This window comes from Lithobates pipiens, unplaced genomic scaffold (assembly GCF_037356315.1).
Source record: "Lithobates pipiens isolate NorthernLeopardFrog02 unplaced genomic scaffold, aLitPip1_a1.2 Scaffold_13, whole genome shotgun sequence".
Classification (NCBI taxonomy): Eukaryota; Metazoa; Chordata; class Amphibia; order Anura; family Ranidae; genus Lithobates; species Lithobates pipiens.
The window spans coordinates 526259066-526273052 of record NW_027507718.1 but is presented as its reverse complement, the minus strand read 5'-3'; the positions used below and the strand labels follow the sequence as shown (position 1 = coordinate 526273052).

Below are 13987 nucleotides of genomic sequence, written 5' to 3'. Positions count from 1 at the left end.
TCTATGGAACCTGCATGGGTCTTCTGGGGCAGGGGTTCATTGCTCCACTCCTGTAGCAGAACAGTTCCAGGCGTTCTAAGCCAACCGATTTAACGTTTCCAAACGTTAAAGATTGGGGAGACCTTTTGGACTCACATCAAGAAAGCATACTTACATGTCCCCACTTTTCCACCACATTAGCAATTCCTTTGCCTTGCTGTGGATCCCCAGCACAAAGGTGCTAGCCTTGCTTTGCTCCCAGGTGGGATATTTGGATAGCCTTCTGTTAAGGGCACAGTTGGTTCAAGTTCTGACTGACAATGTAGCTCAGAGCTTGCAGAAATGTGGCTGGGTCCTGCACTGGAACTAATTCATCACTTGGAATATCTGGGTCTTAGCCTAGATCCAACCCAAGCTAGAATATTTCTTTCCCAAGAGAAGCTTCAAACTTTATACTTCCAGACCTCAGACTCCTAAGTCCAGGAGTAAAACTAGTTTCTCTCCAGATCTCTGCAACGCAAAATCCTACCATTATGGACAGATCAATTTGTCTGGCACCAAAGATCAGGTTGTCCCTGCCTAGTGACTCTGGTATACTGCTCTAAAGATGGGGAAGTCTTTCCTTCTGGCCTTATAGAAAATCCTCATAACTGGTTCCCATTATGACTAGGAAGGAGTTCAGGGAACATAATGCTGGGGACTAGGCCTGATAAGCATACTGGAGGTTTGAGTGACCTGTCTGTCTGTTATCTGGACACGCTAACTGGAGGGCCATGTGATCAGTATTCAGCTGGACAAAACAGGAGTGACATACATCAATCATCAGAAGTCTTTCAGGGACAAGAAAGGTAGAAATGATTCTGTCCTGGGCAGGACTCCACATAATAGCCTTGTCCACTACACATTCAGATCACAGAAAATTAATTGGAAGGAAGTATACCTAAACCAGCAGCATCTGGACCCAAAAGTGTTTTTAACCAGTATCAATCATAAAAAAGAGGGGTTGGGACTTTAAATGAGGTGATACCTCCATCCCGGTTATGTAGGAAAAAAAGAACAGGGTGGGACTTTAAATGAGACGTACAGTCGACAGTGGTGGATGTAAGAAACTGCATATTTAATATAAATCATTACTAAAATTCATACAGTGAAATGAATGATAAAACAGCTAATTTCATATATATACAAGTAGGAACATGAATTTACATCACAGTATATAGCCCTTATACTACATTGACTGAGAAACTCCCCAATTGTTTGAATTTACTGAAAACATTGCAAATGTCCGCATGAATAATAACAATGATGAGACGGCTTAGGCGTAGCATGTACTGAGGCTCTCTCCATATAAAGTAGAAATCAATTATAACAATAAATAAATTCATGCATTGCATATACTAAGGCTCTACGCGTTTCGTGGAGTATGTTAATCCACTCATCAGGATCAGCAATGTCTTGATCTAAAAAAGAAACAATAAAGAGTGTCTGGGCCACAACAATTTGGGGAAGGGGGGGATATAATAGGAAAACTTTATGATATAAACAATACTCACAGCCGCCATTAAGGGGATGCCATAATGGGAACTGGAAGCTCCCCTAGGGGTGTCTAGTCTGGGAGCTGCGACAGAGTATGGTACACGCAGGCCCACAAAGACCCACAAGAAAAGGGGGTCCCACCACCCGAGAGAGGCTGACAAAAACAATGATGGCTCATATAGCTCAAATTAGTGATAATGGCTGCAATTATCTTAAGTAGTTGCTGGAAGTAAAAAATAAAAAATAATAATAGATATATGTGTATAGTACTCAAGAGACAATTTCTGTACTTAAATATGCACAGAGTAATACAGATTATATATATATATATATATATATATATATATATATATATATATATATATATATATATATATATATATATATATATATAAATGTGTAATTACCTATATTACCAGTTACTAGACTTAAAGCAGCAAAGATATGCCTTGGATGGATGCCATCCAGGCCAGGGAACTTGAGCTGACAAACATGGACAGACCGCTCTGGGTGGGGCCAATATAGAGGCCCGCATGTCCAACCCCACCTAACGCCACGCTAACGTGTCAGTGGGGGGAGGGGCGCCGCTGCCAAACGACTACGTCATATGGCATAGGCGTGTAGGATCCCTCTCCCTAACCGCACGTGTCAAAGCACCGCCAGCGTGATGACGCTCAAAGGTGCATCACACACATGGCGCGTGTCACGTGACGTCGATGCGCAGTGAGGAGGTATCCGCCCTCTTCAATAGGGAGAGGGGAGATCCCGCAGTACGCATCGCAGCTCCCGGACATAGAAGTGAGCCCATAGGCTCACGCATCCAGGTCCGAAAGACATCTTAATTTTAATAATGATTTATATTAAATATGCAGTTTCTTACATCCACCACTGTCGACTGTACGTCTCATTTAAAGTCCCACCCTGTTCTTCTTTTAACCAGTATCAAAGGTGGGGGATACTGAAGGTTGGCCTCCTGACCTCTAGGTTCAACAACAAATTGGACAGGCTTGTCTTCAGTTACAGGGACCCTCTGGTGGAAACAGTGGATGTTCTTGTGGCTCTGTGGGATCGTTACTGCCTGATCTATTTTCCTCATCTAAAACTCCTTCCTCCTCTGCTCCACAGCATTCATGGGCATTACAGTGATCCTCATAGCTCCAGACCGGCCTAGGTGGATGTGGTACTCGGAATTGATCAGACTCCGGGCAGACGCTCCGTGGTCTATCCCTGAGCATTGGTATTGGCTTTTCCAAAGGCCGATTTATTACTCTGCTTCATGGTTTCTGGCTTTAACAACATGGCTGTTGAAACTCAGTCTCTGAAAAGAAAAGGCATCTTTAAATCAGTGATCCTCATGAAGCTTAAAACTATGAAGTCTACTTCCTGCAAGGTCTACAATCCCTTCCCATCTGCTCTGAATTTGGTTTTCTCACCCTTTGAACTGATATGGGATATTTCCCTTTCCATTCTCACTCACAAGGTTGTGTTACTTGTTGCCATCACCCCAGTCAAGTTTCTGAGTTGGTGGTCTTCTCCTGTAAAGAACACTTTCTGGCGCAACACGGGAACAAGGTGATTTTGAGGCCCAGAACTTTCCGACATAGTTTTGGCTTTTCACCTCATTGAGAACCTTGTGCTTTTGTCCCCCTTTTCAGCTCCAGTTCATCAAAGATCTCCCTACATTGTCTGGATGTAATACTGCGCCTGTGTGCCTCCCAGCCACTGATTCCACTGGAAGGACCAATTCTCTCTTTGCTATTCCTGATAGTCCCCATGAAGGAAAACCTGCTTTTCATTCCACCATTTCCAGGTGGCTCAGACAGATCATTATGGTCTTATGATCTTAAAGGGGTTGTAAACCCTCATGTTTTTTTTCACCTTAATGCATCCTATGCATAAAGGTGAAAAAAACTTCTGACACTGACCAGCCCCCCGTTTTATTCACCCGAGACTGTTCGTTCCAATGGTGGAGACACACTCTACCTCTCTGCCAGTTGTCTAGGCTCTTGATTGGATAGATTGATAGCAGCACAGCCATTAGCTCCCGCTGCTGTCAATAAAATCCAATGACTCGGGTGTCAGGGGGCGGGGCCGAGTCAGGCATTCTGTGTCTATGGACGCAAAAGCCGGGCTCGGAAGTGAGCCCGTGCAGTAACCTCCAGGGAGAGCGCTTCTCCTAGGGGGTTTAGCAATGCAGGGAGGAGCTGATAGCTCCACTGGGGTACCCCAGAAGAAGCGGATCGCGGCCACTCTGTGCAAAACGAACTGCACAAGGGAGGTACTGTAATTCCGCGTACACACGATCTAATTGTCCAGCGTACTTAGTCAGGCAAACAAATCCGGCGGATAGTCCGGCGGACATTCTACCGAACGTACAGCACGTACGACGGGACTAGAAAAAGGAAGTTCAATAGCCAGTAGCCAATAGCTTCCTTTTCGTACTTGCTTCTGAGCATGCGTCATTCTTAGTCCGCCGGACTAGCATACTCACGAACGTATTGTCCGCTGAAACCCAAGTCCAGCAGAAAGATTGGACTGCAAAAATACTTTCTAAGTCCACCAGACTTTACTCTGAGAAAGTCCGCTGAAGCCCACACACGATCGAATTGTCCGGTGAAATGCGTTTCGGCGGACTAAGTACGCCGGACAATTTGATCGTGTGTACGCGTATCCAATAAAAAAATGTTTAGGCCAAAATATTTTCTTCTATGCGTTTTTGGTAAAGAAAAATTCCAATAAGTGTATATTGATTGTTTTTCGCAAAAAAAAAAAAAACACAAAAAAGAAAGGGTTTACAACACCTTTAAGGATTGGCTTCCACCTTTTCCTTTTAGGGCACATTGTACCAGATCAGTAAGTGCTTCCTGGGCTTTTCTGCAACAAGTCACTGAACCCAGATTTGTAATTCTTCCACTCAGTCTTCTGTTAACATGTTCTCTGCATTTTGCCAGCTGAACGTTCAGGCCTCATCTGATGGCAGCTTCAGCCATATTTCCCTTCAGGCTGCTCTTTGAGCTGCAGGTACTCCCTGCACTTCTTATTGACCTTTGGCTTGTTCATCGACTGTGCTTCTGCTTGATCCCACCTACTGCATTGGTTACCAGACCCCAGTTTACTTACCCCCTGGTGCGGTGATCCTGAAGACCATGACCTGGCGAAACCCATCAACACCATCAGGAGCTCTGTTGAAGACCGGTTGGTACTTAGATCCCATGCCTTGGGTGAGCCTGCTTCATCCGTCAGGGAAACCTGCTTGTATATTATCTTTCTGGTTACTGTGTGAAACGTTTTACTGTTATATCTACTGTCCTCCGAGCCTGATACCTGCCGTAACAATAGAATTATTGTACTGACCATAAAATCAATTTCTTGGAATTCATTGAGGGACATAGGTCCCACCTCTCTGTGTCTGTCATCATGCTCTTGGTACTGCTTTTCAACAAAACCAGGGCATGTTCATAGCAGGAGGTTATACTGGGCAGTTTGTTTTGTTTAACGTCCTAATTCTCCTGTAGGCAGCAGTATAACCCAACAGCCTCTAAATGCTTATGTCCCTCAATGAACTCCAATAAATATATTTCGCGGTAGGTGAAAAATTTGTATAACTGTATAATACGACCTTAATAAAAAAAATGTTCCCCAGGGAGAGTGTGGAGTACACACAGCAGACCATGGAGGAGGCGGTGAAGAAGGTGAATGAGATGGACGCCAGCTTTGGAGGGACAGAAATTCTCCAACCCCTAAAGAAGATCTACCAAACAGCCGGGAGAGCCGAGCACCCCCGACAGGTCAGCGAGGCTGTAAAACATTTGGTAGACTAGCCACTGTTGAGCCTGAAGGACTCAAGGCTATAAAACATTTGGTAGACTAGCTACTGTTGAGTGTGAAGGATTCAAGGCTATAAAACATTTGGTAGACTAGCCACTGTTGAGCCTGAAGGACTCAAGGCTATAAAACATTTGGTAGACTAGCTACTGCTGAGCGTGAAGGATTCAAGACTATAAAACATTTGGTAGACTAGCCACTGTTGAGCGTGAAGGACTCAAGGCTATAAAACATTTAATAGACTAGCCACTGTTGAGCCTGAAGGACTCAAGGCTATAAAACATTTGGTAGACTAGCCACTGTTGAGCCTGAAGGACTCAAGGCTATAAAACATTTGGTAGACTAGCTACTGCTGAGTGTGAAGGACTCAAGGCTATAAAACATTTGGTAGACTAGCCACTGTTGAGTGTGAAGGACTCCGTACTTGGGTTATGGGGTCAAAGCACTTATTCATTTCTTAAGTCTGACTTTGAGTTTTGCCTAACGTTCTCCTATAACATAACTTCAGTATACATTCTATTTAGCAAGGCAAAACTGTAAAATAAAGTTTAGGCCGTATTGATTACCTGTATTGCTCCATTATAACCATTTATACTTGCGGAATGCTGGATCTAATGTGATCTGTTCAGCTTTTCCTTTGTTCTTTTGTATCTGATCCCCTCTCTGTTCTCTCTCCAGCTTTTTGTCTTCACAGACGGAGAAGTTGGGAACACAAAACAAGTGATTGACGAAGTTCAGAAAAATGCTCAGAAACATCGGTAATTATAAATATTCCATCCTTTTGTATCAATTAAAATCTGACCTCCTGTATCCAACCTCGCGGTATGAGTAACATGGAGTCCAACCATCCTCCACCACATGCCTGTTTAAAAGGGACCTGAGAATTCTGCCACCTGCTGGCCAGACATGATATTTAAGCTCCACTACTCAGCCGCATTTGTTTATATATCTTTGTATGTAGGCATGATACCGTTTTATTGTTTGGGTAAGTTTTATCTGAATTGAATAATATATTTTTTTATCTGACAGGCACACTCTGACTGTGCGCCTCCCTCGTTCCCTTCCCCCACACAGACACAAACCCAAACTCTCCTACTAGCCCATCGCTAGGATAATCTGCTTCACTGGCTGACAGCAATGTGCAAAAGGCACAAGGGGGCAGGAAACATAAGGTGCCAATAGATGGATCGAAATTTGTCAGTTTCAGCAGGCCCCAGCCAAATTTCATTCTATGTGTATCCACTGCCGCTCAACAGAAGTCGATCTATTAATCAGCATCTGCTGAAGGCTCCTGTTGGGAAAAAAAAGCCATTTGATCAGCAGCTGCAGCCAATGGCTGAAGCACTGATCTGTGTATTTACACAGTGAAGGAGTCCCCCTGCCAGTACCAGGAGAAGTTTGTGCAGTGCCCATGGCAAGGATTCAGAACTGTGCCCTCCTTCTTATACATGCTGTAGAATGTGTGTACCACTTTATGCCCATTCTTTGCCCCCTTGCTTTAGCTGTCCATGGATGGCAAAGAGTGTGCATTAACCATGCATGCCCAATCTGTCTTTTTTTGTGGCTTGAAGGTAGCTGCACATACACGGTTTGTTTTTGTATCAGCTGTGGGCAGATGGGGTGGAAAGTGGGCAAGTTGGAGCACAGTGTGACAGCAGTAGTTGTCAGAGCAGACATAAGGCTGTGACCTCAGATATGGAGCTTGCATGTGGTGAGGGGGCGCCCTGCTGCCTTGCCTTGGGTGACTGTCCCTCCTGCCCACCCCTTGTCCCAGCCGCCCCCCTCCCCTGCTTTCAGAATATGATAACACAGTGCAGGGGATTCCCCCATCCACCCTTAATGTGTGGATGGAGGAGCTGGTTCCATTTTTATCATTCAGCCCCCAGTGTCGTATAGGGCCAGCTTAAAGGACCATCAGAAAATGCTGAAACTTTGCTTATCAGAATGGGCTGATGCTAGAGAGCTTTCATCTGTAATTATCCTCTACAACCATTAACAGGGATTTATTTTTTAAACTTGCACCCCCTTTGAAGGTGTTTTACATTTGGGATCGGTGAAGGAGCCTCCACGTCCCTCATTAAAGGCATGGCCCGGGCAGGAAGTGGAACCTTTGAGTTTATCACTGGCAAAGACCGCATGCAACCCAAGGTAAGAGTACACTGGAGACCTTTAAATGCAGTATATACTTAAAATAGAACTATAGGCAAAACTTTTGTTTTCATTTTGGATAGAGTATGGGAGGGTTAAAACAGCTGTCTCATTGTGGATATTCCCCTTCATTTGCTAGCCAAACAGGAAGGGAGAGGAAATCCTTTACAAACTAAGGGAATCCCTTGAGGACCCCAGGTCACCAGAACTGCAGTAGTGTCTCTATTGGAAGATTCCTCCTCTATTACTTTCCTGGGGACAACCCAAAAATTGGGATTTTCTTTTACTTCCAGTTTCAATGATAATGGTAAACAGGACAAATAGAGAGGGCGGCACAGACAACAATAAAACTTGACAGGGGTTATAATCCATCCCAAAAAAAAATTAACCTTGAGTTTTATATTTTTATGAATACAAAATGGAATGAATCTTCTAATTGCAAAAGCAGGCAACTTGAAAATGTAAGACATAATCAAAGCCTTCCCCGCTCGGGATGGTTTAAAGCAGGAGAGCTAGGAGAAGGGATGAGCGAATCTGCTGGGGTTCAGTTCAGAAAGTCATCAATACAGACCGGTGTAGTGGCGCTGCTCCCTTCCTTCAATCCCCAGATCCACCCAGGGCTCAGACTCTAACGCCCCGTACACACAATCGGAAATTCAACAAGCAAAAGACCGATGAGAGCTTTTGTTCGGAAAATGCGACTGTGTGTACGCTCCATCGGACTTTTGCTGGCCGAATTACCGCCAGCAAAAGATTGAGAGCATGTTCTCAATTTTTCGGTCTGAAAAAGTTCCGATCGGAAATTCCGATCATCTGTACCAATTCTGACGTGCAAAATTCCTACGCATGCTCGGAAAACAATTTGACGCATGCTCTGAAGCATTGAACTTCATTTTCTCGGCTCGTCGTAGTGTTGTACGTCACCGCGTTCTTGATGGTCAAAAGTTCCGAGAACTTTTGTGTGACCGTGTGTATGCAAGCCAAGCTTGAGCGGAATTCCGTCGGAAAAAACATCCAAGTTTTTTCCGACAGAAAATCAGCTCGTGTGTATGGGGCATAAGTCTGCCAATGCCTCTATATAATGTGAACCACTGCGGTAAACATCAAACGGCAATATTCTTTATTGAAATTGAATGAAGCAGCTGTAAAACATCCAACAAGTTTCGGCTGTCAGGGCTTAATCATGGCTCATGATAAAGGCCTGGCGGCCGAAACACACTGGCTCTTTTACAGCGGTTTCATGTACTTTCAATAAAGGATATTACCATTTGATGTTTACCAGAGGGCTTCCTGTCCCTTCAGTGGTTCACAGTTAAGGCAAGATTAATTGAATTCTGCTTAAAGTATGAGAAATCCTAACTTAGCATTGAAGCTCGAACCCCAATGAAATCCTTGACAAATTTTGAAGTTTGTTTTGGCCATGTTCAAGACTAATATGAAAAACGTACCACAAGTTTACATAAAAATAACGTACATTGGGGAGAGGGCCTTTTCATTAGGCTTTAAGCGCAATGCTCAAAACACATAAAACCCTTAAATAATATAAGGCATTTGGGAATGCCTTAAACTGATAAATGGTGTTTTGAAACAAAATTATTACACAGCAGTATGACAATGTTAAACAGCAAGGATAGGCCCAAACTTACTAGTGACAAATAGCACAGGCTTCTTCTTCTTCTTCTTCTTCTTCTTCTTCTTCTTTCTTCTTCTTTCTTCTTCTTCTTTCTTCTTCTTTCTTCTTTCTTCTTCTTCTTTCTTCTTCTTTCTTCTTTCTTCTTCTTCTTTCTTCTTCTTCTTTCTTCTTCCCGTAAGAAGTAGGTTTCTGCAGAGCATACAGCAGTGTTAGTCAAACTACTACTGTACTACGGTGAACGTTTCATTGTGTCTGAGTACTTTTCCAAAATTTATTTCTGCCAGTTGAAATGGAATTCTGTCCTTTTTCAACCTAATAATATAACTATGGCATCTCCAAAAATCAACCCATTACAGGAAGAAATGAATTAGCCTTAAGAGCTCTTGTACAACTGCACCTACCCCCAGTCAACCAAGTTTCTGTATGAACACCCCAGCAATAGGGAAGTATGCCATCATATTGTGGGATTGTGGGGGTAGGAGAGTTAGAGTCACAGGCTGGGGCAGGTCTAGGAGGACCTGGGTTCAGAGGAAGTGGGTTGAATGATGTTGGCCATCAGACAAAAAAGTACAGTGGAAAAATATTGATTTTGTTTTGTTTTCTTGCTCAAGTTCTGCTTTAATTTAAACATATTTATTTCTGTTTCATTTTACTAACCACTCTAGGTTCTTCGGGCACTCAAATGCTCCTTGCAGCCCACTGTGAAGGACGTCTCTCTCACATGGACCCTTCCTTCCGGCGTGGAAGCCACCGTCCTGTCCAAAGTCCCTACTGCAATCTTCCAGGGTCAAAGATCTATTGTCTACGCTCAGCTGAAGGGAAAGGTCTGTGAGCCCAGGGAGGATTGTGTTTTGTGTGTTACATCAAATTCAAGGCTGGGGTAGAAATTAAGGGATCTCAAGACTTAGGACTTAGACTGGGCCAGATGGACATGGGTATATTTCCTAATCAATATAGGCTTTGCTGGTGCTACAAAAATACCAAACATGTAAAACCAAATCCAGAGTTCAAGGTGAGGTTAAGTAGCAGGGGCGTACTGACCATTTGCCACTAAGGGGCCCCATCAGAGTTGCCAGCCTAAATAAAACCAGGGACAGTACGTAAAAATCTGTGTTTTAAAAAAAAAATCCCAAGATTATAGCTGCCCCGCCTCTCCAGTACCTTTTCAGTGTGTGTATGTGTATTCTGTGTGTGTATACTGTGTATGTATATTATGTGTCTGTGTGTGTATACTGTATGTGTGTGTGTATACTGTATGGCCCCATAATCTATTGCCTGGGGGCCCCATAATCTCCTTTTGCCCAGGGACACCATAATCTTCTCCTATTGCCCGGGTGCCCCATAATCTCCTACTGCCCGGAGGCCCCATGAGTTGTCAGTCCACCCCTGGTAAGTAGTCAGTTTTTTGAGTCACCGCCAATAGACTGTCATAGATCTGGTCTCCTCATGAGGGTAGGTAAGTAGAGTCACCCCCCAATAGACTGTCAGAGCTTTGGCCTCCTCATGAGGGTAGGTACAGTGGTGTGAAAAAGTGTTTGCCCCCTTCCTCATTTCCTGTTCCTTTGCATGTTTGTCACACTTAAGTGTTTCGGAACATCAAACCAATTTAAACAATAGTCAAGGACAACACAAGTAAACACAAAATGCAATTTATAAATGAAGGTGTTTATTATTAAAGGTGAAAAAAAATCCAAACCATCATGGCCCTGTGTGAAAAAGTGATTGCCCCCTAAACCTAATAACTGGTTGGGCCACCCTTAGCAGCAACAACTGCAACCAAGCGTTTGCGATAACGTGCAATGAGGCTTTTACAGTGTCCTGAAGGAATTTTGGCCCACTCATCTTTGCAGAATTGTCCTAATTCAGTTACATTAGAGGGTTTTCGAGCATGAACGGCCTTTTTAAGGTCATACCACAACATCTCAATAGGATTCAGGTCAGGACTTTGGCTAGGCCACTCCAAAGTCTTCATTTTGTTTTTCTTCAGCCATTCGGTGGTGGACTTGCTGGTGTGTTTAGGATCATTGTCCTGCTGCAGAACCCAAGTTCGTTTCAGCTTGAGTACACGAACAGATGGTCGGACATTCTCCTTCAGGATCTCTTGGTAGACAGCAGAATTCATAGTTCCTTTTATCACGGCAAGTCTTCCAGGTCCTGAAGCAGCAAAACAGCCCCAGACCATCACACTACCACCACCATATTTTACTGTTGGTATAATGTTCTTTTTCTGAAATGCAGTGTTCCTTCTATGCCAGATATACTTGGACACACACCTTCCAAAGAGTTCCACTTTTGTCTCATCGGTCCACAGAATGTTGTCCCAAAAGTCTTGGGGATCATCAAGATGTGTTGTGGAGAAATTGAGACGAGCTTTGATGTTCTTTTTGCTCAGCAGTGGTTTTCTCCTTGGAACTCTGCCATGCAGGCCATTTTTGCCCAGTCTTTTCCTGATGGTGGAGGCATGAACGCTGACCTTAACTGAGGCAAGTGAGGCCTGCAGTTCCTTGGACTTTGTTGTGGGGTCTTTTGTGACCTCTTGGATGAGTCGTCGCTGCGCTCTTGGGGTAATTTTGGGTGGCCGGCCACTCCTGGGAAGGTTCACCACTGTTCCATGTCTTCGCCATTTGTGGATAATGGCTCTCACTGTGGTTCGCTGGATTCCCAAAGCTTTGGAAATGGCTTTATAACCCTTTCCAGACTGATAGATCTCAATTACTTTCTTTCTCAATTGTTCCTGAATTTCTTTGGGTCTCGGCATGATGTGTAGCTTTTAAGGATCTTCTGGTGGACCTTACTGTGTCAAGCAGCTCCTATTTAAGTGATGCCTTGATTGTGAACAGGTGTGGCAATAATCAGGCCTGGGTGTGGCTAGAGAAATTGGACTCAGGTGTGGACAACCACAGTTATAGTATGTTTTAACAAGGGGGGCAATCACTTTTTCACACAGGGCCATGATGGTTTGGATTTTTTTTCACCTTTAATAATAAACACCTTCATTTACAAATTGCATTTTGTGTTTACTTGTGTTGTCCTTGACTATTGTTTAAATTGGTTTGATGTTCCGAAACACTTAAGTGTGACAAACATGCAAAGGAACAGGAAATGAGGAAGGGGGCAAACACTTTTTCACACCACTGTAGGTAGAGTCACCACCAATAGATTGGCAGAGCTCTGGTCTCCTCATGAGGGTGGGTAGAATTTATTTGAATAAACATGCAACATGGAAGCAGTGTGTTTCAAGGTCACAAAGAAAACACAAAATAGAGGAGCATCTCAGAATCTTTGAAAGTAATTTACGGGGTTCTGGAGCTGGAGGCTTTGTAGAGCTTTGGGTGGGAAAAACATCCATTCCTAGGTAAAATCTTAACTGGTAACCAGACCCCGTTGTTAGTGCCGTGCACAAGTCTTTATATAAAATGTGAGCACTGCTTCTCCTTCTCTGTCACTCTTTGCTGTGGGAGTTTGCTGCTGGATACAAAAGGTACAAGAGTTGCCTGTTTGGGGACTCAACTAGAAGGTACCATGTTAGTCTGGAACTCATCTAAGTTCAGTTTAGTTTAGTGTTTTCTTTGTACCAGCTGTATAAAGCCCTGCTGCCTTGATGAACAGGACTGTTCCTATAAACAGTGTTATATTGTTGAATGGTGATTTCATCTACATATATTTTACTAGGTGTTTCTTCACTTTAGTAAATACTAACACCCCTTTACACAGTACAGTATTCCTTACATATAATAACTTGGCATTTAATTTAGTTTGTAATTTACACTTTCTCTAAATATTTCCTAGGTGGAGAATGAAGCTGACGGTGAGGTCTGTCTGCAGTACAAGTTTAAAGATGAAATGATAAAGAATGATCTTCGTTTCCCGCTGAAGGTGCAGAACGCAGAAAGGTTAATATGTAGTATTTATAACATCCCTAATTAATGAGAAACATGCCCTCTGTTATCTTTTTACAGTCACCACTAATGCCGCGTGCACACGATCGGATTATCGCCAGACAATCCGCCCGTGTGTGGGCTCCGGCTGACTTTTTGTTCCCAAAAGTCCGGCGGACGTAGAGAAAAGCCTGTTCATTTTGAACACGGCTCCAGGTAGACGGAACTAGCGAAGGAAGAGAATGTCGCCGCCTCCATCGGCGAGATTGACACCTCGCTAGCCCCGTCACCTGGGAAGGATTTAAAGAGGAAGCCCTACACCCAAAAAACGGCTTGGGGGTCCCCCCACAGTCGATAGCAGACCCTTATCCGAGCACGCAGCCCAGCCGGTCATTAAAGGGGGATGGGGACGAGCGAGCGCCCCCCCCCCCCTTCCTGAGCTGTACCAGGCTGTGTGCCCTCAACATGGGGGGGGTGCTTTGGTGCCCCCCCACCTCAAAGCACATTGTCCCCATGTTGATGAGGACAAGGGCCTCTTCCTGACAACTCTGGCCGTTGGTTGTCGGGGTCTGCGGGTGGCTGGCTTATCAGAATTCGGGAGCCCCCTTTAATAAGGGGGCCTTCATATTCTGGGCCCCTACCCTATGTGAATGGTTATGGGGTATGTTGTACCCCTACCCATTCACCTGGGGAAAAAGTGTACATAAAAAAAAAACAATACAGATTTTTAAAATACTTTATTAGACAGCTCCGGGGATCTTCTCTTCTTCCGTCTTCGGGGTCTTCTCACCAGACTTCTCCGTTATCTTCTGCTCTTTTACCGCTAGCTCTTTTACTAGCAGCTTTCTCCTTCGTCGCCGCTGCCATCCAGGGGTCTTCTTCTGACTTCTTGGGTCTTGTCCCGCTTATCGGTTCTTTTTGCCGAGCCTCCGCTTTCTCCTAGTCTGGCGGATTGTTCGCTGGAAATTTCTGGTCGTGTGTGGGCAGG

At 44.2% G+C, this 13987-nt stretch overlaps 1 protein-coding gene across 2 annotated transcripts in view; it reads left to right on the top strand.

Annotated features, from left to right (window-relative positions):
- The window catches only part of LOC143975638 (von Willebrand factor A domain-containing protein 5A-like), a 79301-nt gene that overhangs the window by 34748 nt on the left and 30566 nt on the right, over window positions 1-13987 (top strand). Inside the window, exons 9-13 of one of the 2 annotated variants that reach the window (XM_077478127.1) lie at window positions 5159-5303; window positions 6019-6098; window positions 7374-7488; window positions 9787-9945; window positions 12911-13014. In XM_077478127.1, the coding sequence (XP_077334253.1) occupies window positions 5159-5303; window positions 6019-6098; window positions 7374-7488; window positions 9787-9945; window positions 12911-13014 (603 nt within the window). Of the gene's footprint in view, window positions 1-5158; window positions 5304-6018; window positions 6103-7373; window positions 7489-9786; window positions 9946-12910; window positions 13015-13987 lie in introns of those variants that run through there. The other variant, XM_077478128.1, reaches the window with a different exon arrangement.